This window comes from Conger conger, chromosome 4, assembly GCF_963514075.1.
Source record: "Conger conger chromosome 4, fConCon1.1, whole genome shotgun sequence".
Classification (NCBI taxonomy): Eukaryota; Metazoa; Chordata; class Actinopteri; order Anguilliformes; family Congridae; genus Conger; species Conger conger.
Window position 1 is genome coordinate 28,490,084 of NC_083763.1, and position 20,044 is coordinate 28,510,127.

General features: G+C 41.1%; 1 protein-coding gene across 1 annotated transcript in view; it reads right to left on the reverse strand.

The window, feature by feature from the left end:
• Positions 1-20,044, reverse strand: part of LOC133125831 (ephrin type-A receptor 3-like) — a 149,368-nt gene that overhangs the window by 38,813 nt on the left and 90,511 nt on the right. The window contains exons 7-8 of the mRNA XM_061237500.1: positions 18,577-18,739; positions 16,543-16,651 (exon numbers count right to left, since the gene is read on the reverse strand). Of these exons, the coding sequence (XP_061093484.1) occupies positions 16,543-16,651; positions 18,577-18,739 (272 nt within the window). The remainder of the gene's footprint in view (positions 1-16,542; positions 16,652-18,576; positions 18,740-20,044) is intronic.

Consider the following 20,044-nt stretch of genomic DNA (forward strand, 5'->3'; position numbering starts at 1 on the left):
ACTGATGACAGGACTTCTAGCTGGAGAGCTCAAACTGATACAGATGACATTCTTGCCTGCTGTAAAATCCAGCTATGACCAGCTCAAAATTACCAGCTACCAGCAGTTTGAAAACATAGCTTGAGCTGGTCAAACCATGTTGAGTATGGATCTGGTCTGAACTGCTCAACCAGCTGTTTCAAAACTTGTTGTTTTTAGCAGGATTGTCTCGGAAGTTTCTCCAAGCTGTAGGGTCAAACCCGTCCAGTCAGACCTCCTGCCCAGGTGACATTTTTTGACTTTTTAACATACACTGTGCAATTAAGGATAAAGCAAGTAGTCTATTTTCTATGGTCATGCCTTCCTGAGCAACCCCTGACACTGAGCTCCAACTTGTTTTTACGCCTAGGTCTCAACTCTCCGCACGCAAAATTTATGTTTTGGCAAAATTCCTCATCTAGTGTCATTTTAGATTTCAGTGTTTCTTAACACATTTTGATCGGCCGAGGGGACCTCACAGCGGTTTCACTCTCCCGAAGCAGAGCCTTGGCCTGTGAAAAGTGGCGGACGCTTGGGAAACGGCGCATTCAGTAAGGCTCGGCACCATGATCTTTAACAGCCTGCTCTGAAAACCTGTGAGCCTTTACAACCTCCGCGAATGGGTGTTTACCCTTAAGATGGTGTCCATCTGACACCCCTTTTTCTTTTCAGTTTTATAGCCAATAGCAAAATAACCTTGCGACACCTCGTCTTGTTCCGATGGGAACAATAATAAAAATGAATCGGTTCGGCGAGTAAGTCGGTAATGTCAATGAGTTCCCCATAGCCTATGTTATTATCATTGAAGTATGTTTTCTTTTAAGCCCCTGTAATGATTGAATTAACTGCATGTGAAAGACAGCTCGATGTCACGAACCAGCTGTGATCCCTCTGAGCCAATGCGTCTGGGAAGGTTCTCTAGTGCTGGCAGCGCTCACAGTCCCTTTCAAAAGCTCTTCTGTCCTTCTTTCTCTCAGACTGCTGAGGCCTGGGAATTGCATTTATCAAGAGACTAACACAATGCTAAAAATTCAATTCAATTCATTGGAGAAACCTACAATTTTTATGTCAGTTTGTTAAACCTACATTTTTTCGGTTTTGTCAACTGAAGATGTTCAGGTTCATTTGAATAAACGTGGTGCAGGGACGGTTGGACCCTAAACCTAACCCTAACCCTGGAAATTGCATTGACCAACAACACTGAAAAAAAGAAATGTTTAATTGGATAAACCTAAAATGTATCCAAATTTGACACAGTATATTTTGTATGTTTTCTCACCTGATCTAGGTTCATTTGAAAGAACACGGAGCAGGGAAGGTTTACATATTTACTGATGTAGTGATCTAGTGGCCTCTCTTCACAAACAAATTGTATTCCAGTTAGTTCTGTTATTTTACTGGATTGATAGTGCTTCCACATGATGTTATCTGCAGAAACGGCGGCCAAGTATGCCAAAAAAGCTAATAATAGGATGACAAAGACATGCACGGTAGGTATGACTTTGTTTCATTTTGCACAGTCTTCCACATACAGTACCACCACATGACACCGTTCAAAAAGCCAACAAACTCGCATTTATTTGATAAAAGCAGAAGTCTCATTTCCATCCCTATCAAAATAGCATCCAAGATGATATCAGAACATCTCTAATGAAACACAGGCTGAAGTGATCTCATGACAGCATCCCTATACAATGTCTGCAGTTACGTAATGACAAACCTCATCAATTATTGCCAGAGATTGTTGATTAACACCATTCTCATCTACTTTAAAAGGATGCCAATCATAATATGTTGATTAACACGATCTGCATACAGAATCCATAACTATCATGAACGAAGAATTAATGAGATCCATTAAAGGAATTACAGCCAGTTTACTTCTTTGAATTTTTTTAAATCATTTTTCATCGGTTAAGCAGTGTAATTGCAAACAATTTTGCACATGCCACATATTTTTCTAATTTTGTTGCTGTCTGTAGAAATGCAAGGACAGAAATAAAGTTAAAATGCCTCCGGAAAACATTCTATAAAAATCACGGCGGAGGAGAGAATATCTGGAAACGTCAACGTGCCGTGCTGTAGGAGAATTTCTCCAGGCCACGTATCAAAAGCAACTGGAGGAAGGAAAAAAAAGGACGCCTTGTGGGTGGGTAAGGATGAGTGGGAAAGAGTGTCAATATAAGACCTACAAAAGCCCCCGCGAGTAACCTGCTTTACGGTCTGTTGCCACACCGGCTTCAGACTCACCCGCTAAAGAGGGGGGCACCTGTACAACTCAAGCACTGTGATGTTCTAGATACATCACCAGCCCGTTTTCCTGTGTGCGAAAGGCAGGGTAGGTACGGCCATGTTTGTTGTGAATTCGTTACTGAAGTCACTTGCGGGGAAGAGCCAGCCACTGGGATTGTGATCACTTCAGAGGGCGACATGGCTCAGGCAGTAAGAGCAGTTGTCTGGCAGTCGGAGGGTTGCCGGTTCGATCCCCCGCCCGGGCTGTGTCGAAGTGTCCCTGAGCAAGACACCTAACCCCCAAATGCTCCTGACAAGCTGGTTGGTGCCTTGCATGGCAGCCAATCTCCGTCAGTGTGTGTATGAATGGGTGAATGAGAAGCATCAATTGTACAGCGCTTTGGATAAAGGCGCTATATAAACCATTTACCATTTACTTCATTATCGGACACAGCACAAAATATGAAGAACCGGTGCTACCTGGGAGTCATACGCGTACATCACAAGGCCTGAAGAACAGCACCAGACATTGGAAATGGATTACATCACAGGCAAATCCAAGTCATTTGTAGAGACAAGTGTAACAATATTTGCAAAAACTATTTCAGGCTTGTGGAGTTTAGCTAAATGTAGTTGGGAAGACACGTGGAAGACTTAAGCTGCTATGTTATTCAAATAAAGTGTTTTGTAACTAAACTAAACTGTCACCAAATTTGATGTGAACCAACAAATACAGTGTTAAAACAATTTCTCAGTTGATTGAATATTACTGGGGCCTTGAATAAGTGTCACTGAGAAAAGATGCTGTATGCTGACGATTCGATTCCGATTCCTGTCTGCTAGTGATGTTCCTGCCCCTCGTTCATCCTGATTGGTTAATAGAAATGAAAGTGTCATTGAGGAGCTGTACTTTTCAAACAAAGTAGCCATTTTTTCCATCTCCATTTTCTCCAAAACAGGTAGCCTACAGCAGCAGGAGCAGTAGGTTACAATCCGAGCTAAACCTTCCAATAGGAAACAAATACATTATAAAGCCCTTGGATACTGTTTGATAAATACCGTTTTGATATTTATGAATGAATAGCACTTTCATTGAAATGATTGAGTGGTTTTGATAGAATCCAGGGGTAACTCAAAAGCTTGTGACCTGGCACATTGTGAGCTTAAGAAGTAGTGATATTAAGAATAGCTCTACTATTGTACTATCAGCCTGCATCTGACTTACAACTAATAGGACAGTGCCACACCGGAGGACCGCCTGTTTTAATCAGAAAGAGTGGTTCAGATTATCATTAATTATCACAGGCAGACGCTCCAATTTATCTGCTTAGCAAGTGCCTTTACATGGTGGGCCTTTACAAATTACACTTGTTTTCAGCTCTCTATCTCTCACACGCTTTCTTTTTTATTTATTTAACTAAAGCCATTTAGGCAGAGCGTCTCATTCAAGGGTAAAGATTTGTTTGAAGCGAAGCTTAAAAGGGATGTGAGAATGCAGCATCTTTATTCGTACGGTGCTCTTCGCGGACTTACACTATGCAGCCTAAGTTCATATATGGTTTCACTCCTCGTTGTATTAAACAATGTACACATTTTCAAATTGATCAAAAGGTGGTTTGTGGGGTGGTTGGGGGGCAGTAACTAAATGCTGAGAAGAAATTAAAAAATGTTTCCTTGTCCTTTTCACCCTATGCTTTGGACACCCCGCAGCACCGACGCTACGTTCGGTGGATGTGACTCACTCCCATACAAACAGGCTTACTACAGGTGATTATTAGCCAGCACACTGATTACGCTGTGGATTAAACACACAGTAATAAATCCACACTGGTTCCCTCAGAGGGATGGATAAAAAAACGCTGGGTTTAGATTCATTATAATAATTGAAGTGGCTGGAGACATGGGGGTGGGGGGGTTCTGGGCTAATGCTGATCTCCCTTGCCAGTTTTATCACCCTGATCCAACACACCAGCCTGCATTCAATTAGCAAGGAGCTTTACCCTGACACCTCCTGGCTCTGCTGTACACAGCTGGCCCGAGAGCAAATAAAAGTGTAATTTGCTGGACAAATACGCGCGCCTCATTCGGTACCAGTGAAGGGACATCCCAGAGCGGATGGCGCTCGAGTGCTGCTCTCCAATAGCGATGCTGAAGTCCTCAAAAAATCCAATGGCCAGCTCATTATTCCATTAAAGCGCAAACATGTTCTCGGATGGCCGGGCCAGCCCGTGCCATTCACAAAACTGTGTGGGTCCGTTTAACGGGTAGGGATGGCATTGTTCTAGCGCTAGTACTTGTATTTAAGTGCATGTTTTGCTTTTGTATGTGGATATTGCATGTATGCGTGTGCAAGTGTGTGTGTGTGTGTGTGTGCGTATGTGTGATTTTGTTTGCAGCCTAAATTGCAGGGCATCTGGCTCATGTAGATGAGAAGTGGCCCTGTCACATCTGAAGTGCTGTGTCGTTAAAAAGTACATGTAATGCACACACTTAATTAAGTAGGAAAAAAAAAATCCATAAATTCCCTCTGCCCTTTTGTAGCTGAGCCTTGGCTTATATGGTTCAGTGAGAGGTTTACTCCATACAAAATATACATTACAGGCCAGAACCTCCAAATGACCTTAACACCTACTTCTTATGTAAAGTGCTGGAACGTTAATATTATTAGTGCCATTATACCATAGTGCTTCAGCCAAGACCGGCTCATGCATCAGGCACAGAAGATGTTCTGGCACTGCTGAACAAATAACCTCAACAATGTAGCAGTTACAGATCTAACAGAGTGTGTGTGCATGTGTGTGTCTGTGTGTGTGTGTGTGTGTGTGTGTGAGCAGTTAGATTTAACAGGATAGATTTAACAGACCTCTCAAAAAAAACAAACTAGGAGGTGCTCAATGCCTTCTTCACAGTAGGGAAAGTCTATGAAAAATGTATATAGGATTGTGACTTGAGAAAGGTACCTAGCCTAAACATTGCATGCGTATTAACAGGTGACTGTATTTACAATGGTGACAGAATAAAATGACTTGAGAAAACTGTCCATTAGAGGGTGTGCCCAATGAACAGTGAAGCATTCTCCAAATGCTTCTGCAATGTTGCGGATGTCCCCTCAAGCAGAAAGCTGTTTTGATGCCCCGAAGCTTATACCGAGCATCTGTGATGTTTTGTGTCCTTTAATATTCTGCTAAACAATAACCACCCCAAGGCTACAAGCTTTGGCCAGCTATCGCTCTCTCATTTGTGATTACACTCAGCGCCTGCAACACTCTGTCGCTAATTCATGACTGCAACCATTTCCTCTGCAACCGTCATTAACTTTTAAAAGTGGCCCACGGCCTCAAACAGATGTGCCAGAATCAACAGTACAAAAGTTTTTGTTTTTTTTATTCACTCCCCATGTTTTCAGCATTGGGAGACTCCTGAGTCGTTTATGATTACACAGGTACGGTGGTGGTTGTAGGTTGTTAAGGATGTACAGTAAACAAACACATTTCCAAAATGCTAGCAGAAAAATTAATGTCAGCTTATTGAAGAAAACAATGGCCTGTTTAACTGAATAACTTCTGTAACAAACAAAATAAATCAAATGTAATATCTATGACAATTATTTATAAAGATGTGTTCACTCAGTCGCACATGGCTACAGACACACAGTAAAGAGACAATACACTCAGTGAGCACTTTATTAGGTATTTATTAGACTTATTTTTTGGACTTCTACTGGTGTAACCTATCCACTATCCACAACAATGTGTTCAGAGATGTTCTTCTGCATACCACTGTTGTAATGTGTGGTTATTTGCGTTACTGTCACCTTCCTGCCAGCTTTGACCAGCGTGGCCATTCTCCTCTGACCTCTCTCATTAACCTCTTCTGCCTGCAGAACTGCTGCTCACTGGATTTTTTTTTTTTGCACCATTCTTTGCAAACTCTGGAGACCAGAGTCCATTAAAATCCCAGGAGATCAGCAGTTTCTGAGATACTCAAACCACCCTAGTCACTTACATCACATTTTTTCCGCATTCTGATGGTTGATGTGAACATTAACTGAAGCTCCTGACCCGTATCTACATGACTGTATGCATTGCACTGCTACCACACAATTGGTTGATTAGATAATCACATGTATAAGTAGGTGTAATAAAGTAAAAATGTTCCTAATAAAGTGCTCAGTGAGTGTACGTGCTCCAACAAAGCTCCCATCCAAGGCCCTAGAAACACACACCTTTCTGCCTTTTCTCACCTCCTGATGGGCACACATCAGAATTAGAACAAATAATTTACAAAAATCTGCCAGAAATATAAAAACACGAGTACTTACAAAAATACCCTCTATGGCCGAGGCTTGCATTCAATCAATCAATCGTTTGTCCTTAACATTGACTCTTTGGGATTTATGAATGAATACTACTTAGTAGAATTAACAGTTTTTGTGAAGAAGAAGAACAAAACAAAAACAAATGTTTCATCAAAGTCACAGTTAAGGACATTACATTACATTACATTAACGTCAACGCTCTTATCCGGAGCGACGTACAGTTGATCAGACTAAGCAGGAGACAATCCTCCCCTGGAGCAATACAGGGTTAAGGGCCTTGCTCAAGGGCCTAACAGCTGTGTGGATCATATTGTGGCTACACCGGGGATCGAATCACCGACCTTGCGGGCCCCAGTCAGGTACCTTAACCACTACGCTAGAGGCCGCCCACTACAGGACATATATTGACTGAAGCCAGGCCAATATAACATTGCAGCCCGGGGTTTTACTCTATTAAACCACCTGGGTAGGCATCTGATCTGCATTAAAACACAGAACAATCAATGGAAAATGAAGACGTTGTCCATTGCTCAAGAATGGAAAACCGTGAAACGCACAGAATAAGTCTGTTTGCCAGCGGGGTTTTCATTTTTGTTTCTCTGGACAGCTTGCTTAATAATGAAACCAAGGAAAAACATTTCAACTGTGAGTAATGACAGACAAGTGTCCGGGCAGGCTTCCAGAAGAAAAGTTGGTGAAAATGACTTAATTGGTTCCTGTCCGACTTCCTGGTACTTTTTCAGTCTCGCAAATGATCCGCGGCTAATCGGAGACGAAAAGACACCTGTGTGGCGCAGGCCACCGCGGCATTTGGCAGCCCTCGTGAAATATTCCGAGGAGATAACCAAGTTTGAACCAAATCATTAACAAAAAAACTGTCACATTTTAATTGCTTCCCGGGGAAATGGGCGTCTTTGCGGAGAGGAGAAAAAAAAAGAGAGAATCAGTTTGCTGATCACAGGCCATCTGCTGACTGCATCACAGAATTGCTGGAGGTTCTCCTACCTACGTGTCTGCCAACTTGCTTCCAGACGAACCGGGCAGATTAAAACGGCAGATTTTAATAATGCAGCGCTCTGAAACAGCGAAGTCCATCCCAAGGTTTTCAGGCTCTTTTGTTCTGATTCATAGAAACAAAGTTAACTGAATTGAACTCCAGGCCCAGCTAGGAATTGAATTCCAAATAATTAATGTTTTCAAAGAGGAGCCATCTGAAAACCCAACAAGGACCCAATGCTGAGCGCTAGGCTTTCCTGGCCTTCCGTAAAGCTAGTTTTTGCATGGATAATTTGTCTCCTTGCATGGTGCTTGGCATACTGTACAAGCATACACGTTCAAATTAACACACACATACACACAAGCATGCTCAAATTAACAGCACAGACACAAACACACAGGCACAACCAAGCACACACACACACGCACTAATGAGCACACACGTTAGCTGGCACACACTCATACAAACAGAACAAAACACATAGGTTTGGCTACTACTGTAAACGGTCCAGGCCTCAGCTGCTTTTGTAGTGTAGAGCGGCCAACTGAACAACAATACCTCCTGCCTTACTGACCATGTCTGTGAGACTGAATTAGTGTTGGGTAGTACGTGAATGAACAAACCTTTTCTGAATGAATCTTTTTGAACGAATCTTTAATGTTAACTGTGTACTGGATGATCCCAGTGTTTTCGCGTCAGTGGTAAAGGAAGGGCCTTCTAGTGTGAATGAAATCTGGCTTGTTGTCATAGGCCAGCTACACGAGGCAGCCTATTCACAATTCAGATTCAGTGAGAACGGGGGGTAGTGTTAATTTAGATTCAGTGAACAGTGAGATTCAGTGACCCACCTGAATGAACTGATACTGAACTGACTGTGCTTTCAACTGCTGTCTGAACAAACGATATGAATCAGCTAAGAGATTTGTAATTTCCACCATGCCACAGGTCACAGGGCTGGTTCACACGACGTACAGCCAGCCGGGAAGGTGCTGTCGCCACAGGCAACAACCAATGAGGCATGGAAAAGCGCACTGCGGGTAGAACTCTGCAGGCCCTCCGCTGACTTAAAAAAGGAACTTCACTAAACTGCTTAATACAATTCAGTGCCATAACATAAACATAAATCATCATAAACAGCTCTGACATCTGCAGTTCTGGAAAGAGGAAAAGTTAATTTGTGTTTAATAAAAGAAAACAAACAAAGGAAAAAAAAATATGGCTTGATCTAGTCTCCGTGCGTCTCTGGCTCAGGTCTTAAAAGGCGTAACTTCCAGTCATTGTGTGCTGTGTGCCAAATGTTCATTCCAAACCCATTAAGCCACACTTTGCTGTTTTTCCTATTTGTGTCGCTTTTCTAAATCGTGAATGATACTAATAAAAAGCCGTGGGGGTCAACTGTCAACTTAAATTTTGGAATGTACAGTCTTTTTTGCACTAACCAAACCTGGACCCAGTTTAAGAACACAGAAATAAATAATGGCCTGCTAAATAACACTAAATGCCAAATGACTGTGTTCAATTAAAGAGTTTACATTAGCTCTAAGCCATAATACAATCAGGCCAGATATCTGTGTGGGTTTTTTTTTAAATCTGTCATCACGATTTGCTGGCCAGAGCAGAACAGTGAAGTGGGGAAGAAACAAATGCGTTGCTCATTACTGACACATTTCCTGTCCCAATTACAAGACCCTCTGAATTTTAAGATCGGTGACATCCCATTTGTGGAAAACCCGCAGGGCTGCAGGCTCCCAGCCAATATATACAAATCCCCCTTACATCCAGGGTTTAAAGCCCAACACCTCCCCCACACATGTTCTGCACTGTGATCCTATTTCTGTGCATAACCCTCACTGTTTTCCCGCTTTCCCTCTCTGTATGAAGAGAAAACTACACAAGTGAGATTATATAGGCTTTCAAAATGTCGTTCTCCTTTCCAAACCGAACTAACCGTACACTCTCAAAACATACGTTAAAACAGCTGCTATGCTATTTATAAGACAACCCAACTTCTTTTTGACAGGTTTTAAGGGTGCACCACAGAAAGTAAATGAGCCAAGAGGAGTAAAGGTACTTTTTTTTCATTTGTGTTTTGTGAGTCTTGGGTAACAAAAGCTAGATCAAGAACCAGCACACAGTAACACAGTAACATCAGCGCTGCCCACCCATCAGCACTTGGCGCACAGGAACATTTCCAGTGTTAATTCAACTCTAACAGAGTCCATGTGTACTCAGTGCGAGTTGATATAACACTGAACATTTTACATTTCAGTCATTTTTTTAGGTTGGATTTTACTGCACAACGTGAGCAGCCACACACAAAAAGGACGGCGGTGATATAAGTTGAATATAAGTTCAACCCTCTGTGACATAAGTCCCAGTGACCCACATTGGTAACATCACAAACCTCAGAGCCTAACGCATGAAAAGCCATGGCCCCCTAAAACATTACGCACTGCAAGGAGAGGGAGCGATGGTGCGATAGGTAATATCAAGCCCTCCTGATTTAACATTCTCTATGAGCCTGCCCACCAGCTTACTGCACATCTCTCAAATTGCCTTTAACAGCTCTGTGCTTTCCAACTCTCTCTCCATCTCTCTCTATCTCTCCGTGTCCACCTGTTTCTTTTTGTGACTGCTTCTTTATTACTTCTACCTCTTCATCTATAACTCATTCCTCTGTGCCTCTGTTTCTCTCTTTCTTTTTCCTCTTATCTCTCAAAGTATCATATTTGATATTTTGGGATCGCCTTTAAGACATGACAAAAGTGGGAATTTTTTTTATTTTGGGATCGCCTTCATTAAGAAATTGCAAAGGTGTGCCACAATATTTTTGAAGGTCTTTTCATATCTGCCATGCATGAGGAACCAATCAGACAAACACACACAAACAACCCACGCACCTGCACAAAAAGCCACTTCACCTTTAGCCATTCACAATTCATCTTCAATGCATTCGCGTTCATTCACAATCCATGTTCATTCTGCTTTTGACTCTCTCTCTCTCTCCCCCCATCTCAACAGCAAGCTTTTAATTTGCCTTTAGCTAAATGAAAAGGTAAGTTATGTGAAATTCATGGAGACGTATCGACTGGCCTGTTAAACCTGGTTTACGCCTCTCTCTCCTGGCAACTCTCCAGTGTGCGGTAATTGTCTTTAGGTGCACTTCTCCTCAGCTCCTGCCCTGAGACTCCCCTTATCCTATCAGCAACTTTATTGTGTTTTCAGACTCCAGTATTACAAATGCCACCAACAGAGGAAATTGATAAAATAATCAGCAAAAATGTGTGAGCGTGTTTGTGTGAGTGTTTGTGTGTGTGTGTGCGCATGTTTGCGTGAGAGACAGAGAAAGACAGAGAGAGACTGTATGAACAAATAACTACATGCATTTACCTTTCCTTGTGCTTGTCAGATGTGCATTGTATGAGATAGATCCCTCATATATAGGTAGAGCACTCAGCCAAACCAAATTAGATAAATATTAGTGATCTGTCAAAAGACATCAGTACACATAAGAGGAAAATAATGTGGAAAAGTCTAATGAAAAAGTGTCTCAGCGGAATGTACATTTTTTAATTTTACAACACAGTAATATGGTCAGTGTTAAGTCAACTCTTACAGAGTACATATGGTCCCAACGGGACTCATTTAAAATTTTGTTAGAGTGAAATTAGCACTGGAAGTTTTGCTGTGTAGCATTCATTTCCAGACTTCCAGATTCAATCTTTCTCTGCTTCTTAAATGCCTACACAAGAATGCCACAACTCATTTTAAGAAATGCATTCATATGGCAATAAAGGATAAAGTGATAACCTTAGCTTGTTCGCCTTCTACCTTTGAATAACTCTGATCCCCGTACTTGCTATAGAGTAGTAGTATATTGGCCTTATTGCACTGTACAACACATACAGCAGAGACAGCAGAGCGCTGGTTCAAGAGCCATGGTAATTACGGCTTTGTGTGGTGGGCCATCGTGTCCTTGAGGGCCCAGGGGTTGTTAATGTGTTGTTATAAAGACTGCCTTGGTCCTTTCCAGCTCTCTGTAACAACACCCAAGCTCCAGTATACCCTCTTTCCTTTCATGAATGAGCATATACTAGCCCGAGGCTGGCTGTGAAAAAGACACTTCACACTAAATTAACACTAAACAAGCAATGCTACCTGCTTAACCGCAGGCAGGCAAACACCCTCAGCCACAATGGCCACAATACTTAGAGCCGCAATGGCCGTCTCCCCGTGGCTTTCCGTTCCAGAGATCTGTTTGTGGATTCCTAAGTCCAAAAACCACTGTGCCCGTAGCAGTAAGGCATCAGAATAGGTTGTAAAGCAAAGCTGATGTTCGGGAGAAGTATTTGTGTCATGTAATGTGGATCACTCCATCCTCCTGTCCACCCTGTTAGCAACGGGCATCTGTGGCACAGCCCTGGACTGGATTGAGTCCTACCTCTCTCTGGTCGCTCCTTCCAGGTTGCCTGGGCTGGTAAGGTATCGACAGTTCCCCAGGGCTCAGTCCAAGGCCCACTTCTTTTTTCTCTTTACACTCGTCCCCTTGGCCCTATTATCACTGCACATGGTCTATCCTACCACTGCTATGCGGACGATACCCAACTGTTCATCTCATTCCCACCATCTGACACACAGGTTTCAGCCCGTATCGCTGCTTGCCTGAGTGACATCCAGAGCTGGATGGACAACCACTATCTAAAGCTCAACCCAGGTAAGACTGAAATGATATTCATCCCTGTCATTACCTCTCCCCATCTGGATCTCTCCATTTTCTTAGGGGATACTATACTAACGCCATCACCCAGTGCAAGGAACCTTGGAATGGTGATGGACAGCAGACTGTTCCTCTCCGAGAACATTGTGGCGGTGACATACACACACGTATACAACATACGGAGAATCCGCCCCTTTCTCACCCCCTACTCGACCCAGCTCCTGGTCCAAGCGATAGTTCTGTTCCGCCTGGACTACTGCAATTCCCTCTTGGCTGGCCTCCCAGCGTCCGCCATCAGACCCCTCCAACTTGTCCAGAATGCAGCGGCTCGTCTGGTCTTCAACCTTCCCAAATACTCACATGTCACCCCCCTGCTTACTTCCCTCCACTGGCTGCCAGTCATGGCTTGCATCAAATTCAAAACATTGGTGCTAGCCTTCCAAGCAGTTAAGGGGTCTTCCCCAGCTTACCTACAAAAAATCATTAGACCCTACACCCCTGCCAGACCTCTTCGTTCAGCCTCCACAGGCCGCTTGGCACCTCCCCCCTCTCCGAACTTCCACCTCACGCTCACGACTACTGTCTGTTCTGGCTCCACGGTGGTGGAACAAACTCCCCGTTGAGGTCAGAACTGTAGAATCTCTTCCAATCTTCAAGCGCAAACTGAAGACGCACCTCTTCAAGCAGCACCCCTCCCTGTCCCTCCCTACCTCCCTGTGAACCTTAATTGTTGTCTTTCTGTGATGTAGATTTTTGTACATCAGTATTTTTAGTTTGGCTAGGTAAGCAGTGTTTGGCTAGTTAAGGGGTTTGGTCATACTTTTGCGTTTGTTTGTTTGTTTGTTAAAAAAATAAAAATAAAATAATAATAATAATAAAAAAATAAAATAATCAAATAGGCCCTGGTCCTTATCTTTGTTGTGCGGGTAGCAATTGAAATTGTACTTCCCTATAGGGTCTTTCAGCACACTTATCCCTGGTTATGGGTATGCACTTTGTTGTACGTCGCTCTGGATAAGAGCGTCTGCCAAATGCCATTAATGTAATGTAATGTAATATGAGAAAAGGAAGTACGGGTCCAATAGGGCGGGACACCTCTGCTACTAAATTACAAAATGTTTGTTTTAAAAGATGTAGCTTTCTGCCTTTGTCTCTGATCTGGAAACAGTATGTGGAACACCTCCACCCAGAGCCAACTATCCTTGCTTTGATATTACATCAGCCCAATGTGCCAATTTCAATTGCACAAACTCTGAACAAAAAATCTGGTTCTGTCACACAAAAGCTCTGTGAATATGAGGGTGCATGCTTGGAACAAGATGCTCTTAGCTCATTACAGCACTTATAGTGTGACAAATTGCTTTTCTCTTTTTTCTGTATTTATCATAGTTTTTATCATGTAGGGTGACTTGTAGCGTAGTGGTTAAGGTACATGACTGGGACCTGCGAGGTCGGTGGTTCGATCCCTGGTGTAGCCGCAATAAGATCCGCACAGCTGTTGGGCCCTTGAGCAAGGCCCTTAACCTTGCATTGCACCAGGGGAGGATTGACTCCTGCTTAGTCTAATCAACTGTACGTCGCTCCGGATAAGAGCATCTGGCAAATGCCAGTAATGTAATGTAATGTTACCTGAAGAATACTTGCTCGATTGAATTCGAGGGACTGCAGTTGCTAACAATGTTGAAAAACGGGGAGAAATTTACAAGCACTCTGCCAATGAGCCAACTAGTCTTGCTTTCAGAAGTGTGCCTTTGCGTCTCTTTTTCAAGCATAGTTACAGTAGCTAGAGGGGACACCTTCACTGCTATGCAGAATTATTTATTCTCCCTCTCAATCACTGTTTCTGTTTCATTGTTAATGCATAGAAATCACCATTTCTCCTGATGGAAGAATATGCCTCACCACACTTCCTCTGTGTATTTTCGTTGACAGCCCATGACATTATTTCTGTTCTCTATAAACCAAGCAACAAAGCAATATGCTACCAGAATGTTAATGGCAGCACTAAGTTAAGTTTAGTAATGGTATTTTGTGAAGTTTAGAGAAGAAAATAATATCCAGCTAACTGAACATAAGATGGTACAGTTTATTGATATGATGGTCAATATTACTCAGTTGGAACATAGCACTAACAATCTAGTTGGTAACATCTGTTGCTGAATAGTTGGATGTAGCCCATCTTTACATGACTAAAGAAACACAAAACAATGGCGCTGTTAAGTGTATTCTTCTGAATGTATGAAAATTTGCATTATGAATGTTGTTTTAATCTCAGAAAGGAACACCAGCACTGAGGGCAAAGTAGTCATATAATGCAGTATTTAATGGAGTGAAGCTGTACTCATTTCAACCAAGTTTTATTCTGTATTCTTTAATGGTACAATAGGTAATTTCAGACTTCTAACGGTCAAGAGAGGAATAACAGCAACAAACACCTTCAAACCACAACACTGTTTAGCCCTCCCCCCTTCTCTGTAAAAGCGCTGACATTGAAACGCCATTGGCGGTGGCAAAATAGAACCAATTTTCAACCAATGAGCTTGAATTATTGTACTGTTGTACAATGTTTTGGTACAGAGTGTCGGGCCGTCAACTGTATATTTTCAAACCCGATTTTAATGACTATAAACACAGGCAGAGAGTGAGTCAACATGTCAGTGAGCCTTTTCCAGTGATAGGAAGGGATTTACAATGGTCTTTTAACAATGTTTTAAGACAAAATTATCTATTGTACCTTTAACTATTTCTGACATTTTAAATACATGCACTTGTAACAGCCTCATTCAGAAAAGTGGCATCACAAATACAGAAAAGTTGCAATTAGTTTCTTCCAGAACTCAAAGCAGGAGTCGCCGTAGTAGTAGTAGCAGTCAAAATGATTAGTGCTTCATTACATGGTGCTCTGTCATGTCTAACTAGCCGTATCCATTTATTTTTGCTACAAAGTATTTCAGTTTGAATGATCACAGCAATAACTGATGTTTACTTGTTGCAGCTCAAAGGTTGATACATTTTTGCTTATGAGTTTTTCAGGTCTTGCCAATGGTGTTCAGACTTTATGAGAAATAACAGCCATCAGTTCTCCAAATGTCCCTGTGTTAAATGAACAGTGAATGTATAAGCATGCAGTGCTTGAGTCAGCTGTGATAATTATTAGGCCACAGAATAAAAGCGCTGTCAGTCAAGAGTGATTTTGCTCATTATTCAGTTAAATTGATTCTCTGCAATTTAGTCCCAACATACTAGTCACAGATCTAGAGTAGACAAACCTACAAAAAAACATGCATAGGCATAATATTCATAATATTTCCCATGTTTAGACTATCTATTGTTTCTATTATGATTCAAAATATTATGATACAGAATTTATTGTAGCCTATAGCATTAAGCACAATGTTTCATATCAAATTTGACTTTTATTGGAGAGAGGTTTCCAGCTATGTTTTATAATAACAATAAAGGTATTGAAACTGGCTGTTTATTTTAAAACAGTATGGCGAACTGGATGGAGAATAGTTTTACACTCATTTGGTATTGGTTATTTGGAGCAATTCATTTGTTAATTATTAATTCATTAATTACATTTAATGTGCTGCTAATCAGATGTTTATATTCATACAGAACAGAATTCAATTAAAAGAGCTTTACTGGCATGCAACCAAAGCCATAGGGTTGATATAATGAAGAAACTCAAATTTTTGCATTGGTTTGGTTACAATAATGAGATGTCAGGATAGTTTATTCACAGTTACCTTTATATACCCCTCCCTTGTGTATATAAATTACAGTTATCCAAAACTGAAAGGCACTGTGAAGCCATTGTACTGTATATTCTTTACCTTTTGGAAAAATGAAGTGTACATGTTTGTCTTGTGGCCTATTGAACACCTCAGTTGCAATAAAAATTGCACAGGTAAAGTAAAAGTCTTTACTGTTTATGGCTGTTAAAGACAGGGGTAAAGGTGTTGGAGAGCACTGTAGAAGGGCAGTCCACTCTTAGGGCATATGCAGACTCCATTTTGGGATTCTCATATCTGCTCTGAGTGCCTCCATCGCACCAGCACTCAGTAACACATCTACAGTACACTCTCACCAAGGGACCATTAACACTGGGCAGGCAGTCCCAAATTTGGACTTTATCAGACCTTCCAAGCTTATTTCCACTTACTCAGCCTCAACCTACGTAATCATATCCCATATCCATACCCTCCCATACCCACAATGCATCGGAGGGAGTGAGAGAAAAGAGGGATCCCTTACCTCCCGCTCACCACAAAGCATGCCACCAAGAGAACCAGCAGCACGATGCCTCCTGCGATGGACACAGCCAAAATGGTGGACTGGTTGGGATCTCCAATGGCTAGCATGTCTGCCGGGAGAAGAATAGGAAATGGACTTAATGTGGAGACGTCAAAAAAGCAAGATTGATACTACGGTCAGGGTTATGTATTGTATAGAATAGAATCAGAAGCTTTGTCAGTTTTCTTTTCTCCCAATTATGGTATACATATAAAAACATTAACAAAGTTTATATTAAGTCCAACATTAATAAATGTTAAGGAGGAGAACAATGTTGTCAATATCACCTGTTTATATGTGCATGGATTTCAACATGGAAATATATATCTTATCATTAGATTACACATTTCTGAATCTGGAAACAGAAAATAATAATTATTGGACAACAGCAAGCATGTTTGTTATCAATGCATAACAATTTTATTCAGATTTTAACATTGACAATAAGAACAACAACGAATGTTGTTCTAAATAACAAGTAATCACAAACTGCTCTGTTTCTGAAATGTCAGGGACCTATTTCCTGTTCATGCAGCCAATCAGGATACCACATTGAGCTAGACAATTTTCTTCCCCTGACTTCTTCTGTCTACTGTACCAAGGCACAGCAGCAAGTCTTTTTAGGTAGCAAAACCGCAAATCTTTATCTCCCACTTCAAACAGCCGAAGAGCTGAGAGAAACAACACCAATTTGTGGAGTGTGACATGTTAAAGTAATGAAATCGTTGCAGAAATATGCATGTAAATGAAGTAGACTTCCGCAGCCTAAGAAGATGAACCCTGGAGTATAAATATTTTACAGGCACTTCAAGACAGCTGTCAGGGGATGTCATTTGTGAACAAATAGACTGTGTTTTTTTAGGATAATGAACCAGGACTGAACAAGAAATCGCTCAAGAGACAAAACTATGGACAGAGTAAGCCAGAAATTCCATGCAAATTAGAACTAGAAACAAAATTCTTCCAGGATCTGATTTAGTTACAAAATGAAAGCCCTGGTTTGACGTGTTCAATATTCCTTTGAAGTGTTCTTAAACAGTGACAACTCAAGCGGCATAAAAGCTAGAGGTCAGTCTGTCTTTTTTTAATATCTTTTTTTGATAAATGGGGCTACTCTAAATTAGGAATGATTTGCCTACTCCAAATACTAATAACAACATATCATGAGTAAATCACAGTTTTTATAATTATCTATGAGCATGAATGTAGTATTTTATCTCAATAAATATTCATACAGCCATTGCAATACAATATAAGTCTTGAATTTTAACAAACATTATGCTTTCCAATAACTATAAATAAGATTGTATGGCATTTGTGTAAAATTGTGAACTGAATCATAGCACTACTGGTATAGAAGTATTCTTATTGCACTTTATATAAAGCATTATTGAATTGGGGCTATATTGTTTTACGTTTTGATATGCCCTGCATAACAACTTAAGCTCAAACTTGTGTTAATTTGTATGTATGCTTATGATAAGTGTTATGACTTCATACGTAGTTGCTACATGAATGAGTTACTACATAATAATACATGAGTTACTACTGCAACCCCACGGTGTCTTTTATTATAAGTGCTATTTTTTTGTTGTTATTTGGTCATTCTTAGTGGTGGTAGTTTTATTTTATTTTTGTATTATGTTCTATCGCTATCAATAGTATTTGCCAGTATCTACTTGAAATTTTACATTTTATGTCATCACAATACATCCATTAAATTTAAAAACTTGAACTACACTGAAATCAGAGAGAAAAAGAGGGGCATGAGATGTTTACTTGAAGAATAAATTCCAAACTTTTTTTTTTGCAAGAAAGACTTGCACCTTCAACTCTAACAGAATACATATGGGTCCAAATGTTTTGCTCAGGAGTCCAGGCACTTGTTTATTTCTACTTCAAGCACTACGCTGAACATTTTACTGTGTGTAAAGAAGGGTACAGGTAAAACAAAGAGAAGACTCAGGAGATAATCAAGAGAAGAAGAGCACCCACCCTCGTGACTGGTCTCTAGCTCAATCTCCCCTCCGTAGGTCCCGTAGCCGCCGTCCGTACGGGCTCTCACCCGGAACACGTAGGTGGTGCCGGGCTTCAGTCCGTCCACAGTCATCACATTGGACTTGGTCTTCAGGACCGTGTAGTTCTGATCTCTCTGGTTCTGATAGGAGAGGCACGAGAAAGAATGCATTTACATCAATGCAGAGCAAGTTGGACACCCCATATACAATCACTGAGAACTTTATTAGGAAGACCTGTACACCTACTTATTCATGCGGTTATCTAATCGGCCAATTGTGTGGCAGCAGTGCAACACATGCAATCGTGCAGATATGGGTCAGGAGCTTCAGTAAATTTTCACTTCAACCATCAGAAGGTGGAAAAATTTGATCTGAGAGACCGTGGAATGATTGTTGGTGGCTGACAATGTGTGTCCCAGAAACGGCTGAGCTGTTCAGTGAGCAGTGCACCTTGTTAATGAGAGGCGTCAGTGGAGAATGGCCAGACTGGTCAAAGCTATCAGGAAGGTGACAGTAACACAAATAACCACACATTACAACAGTGATATGCAGAAGAGCATCTGCGAACACACAATGTATGAAACCTCTAAGTGGATATGCTACAGCAGCAGAAGACTTAATACATCTAAAAAATAAGCAAGAAATAAATACCTAATAAAGTGCTCACTGAGTGTATACCATATGCTCACCAATATATGATAGAAATGTGTTCCAGTGAACAGAGATGTAGGGAAAGAAAAAATACTGAAATTTTTATACTATAACATTTTCATGAAATGCGAGTGGTCTAAATAAGGTATCGGAATTTGTGTGTAAATTACTTTAGAGTTAGAGAGTAATGGCGATTCGTGAAATTAATCCGGAGATCCATTTCAAAGTCATGCTGGCAACACTGCACAAATGCTAAAAACTGTGGATGGACCACAGCCTTCAAAGTAGACACAGGAAAGAATTTGTGTCATGTGTGAACACCAAACAAAATTTTTTCTTTGATTTCCATGTTTGCTAAACAGCTGTTGTGAAATGTATTCACATATTACAAACAAGAAATCATTAAACTTATGCCCCTGAAGGTAATTGCATTTTTGTACAATTTCTGCCAACAAACAATGAGATTAAATTGGCTCATACAGCCAACATGAATCCACTTTCAAAACTCCCATTGCGTTGAATAACAGCAGTAATAACAATATCCATGCTAATAAAATGTTTCATGCATGAATATATTTCTGCTACGAGTTCAATGCAAGTCCACATTAGAGATATCACATTAATTCCCAGATTGAATCCCCAAATGACGCATGAATTATCAAATGGCAGTCCTTTCGATAGCAAAACAAAAGCCTCTTGCTGAAAAAATTAACATTTTTGGAATTAATTTTCAGCTTTATTGGACAGTACAGCGCAGAAAGACAGGAAGACTGGGAGAGATATGCAATGAGGGC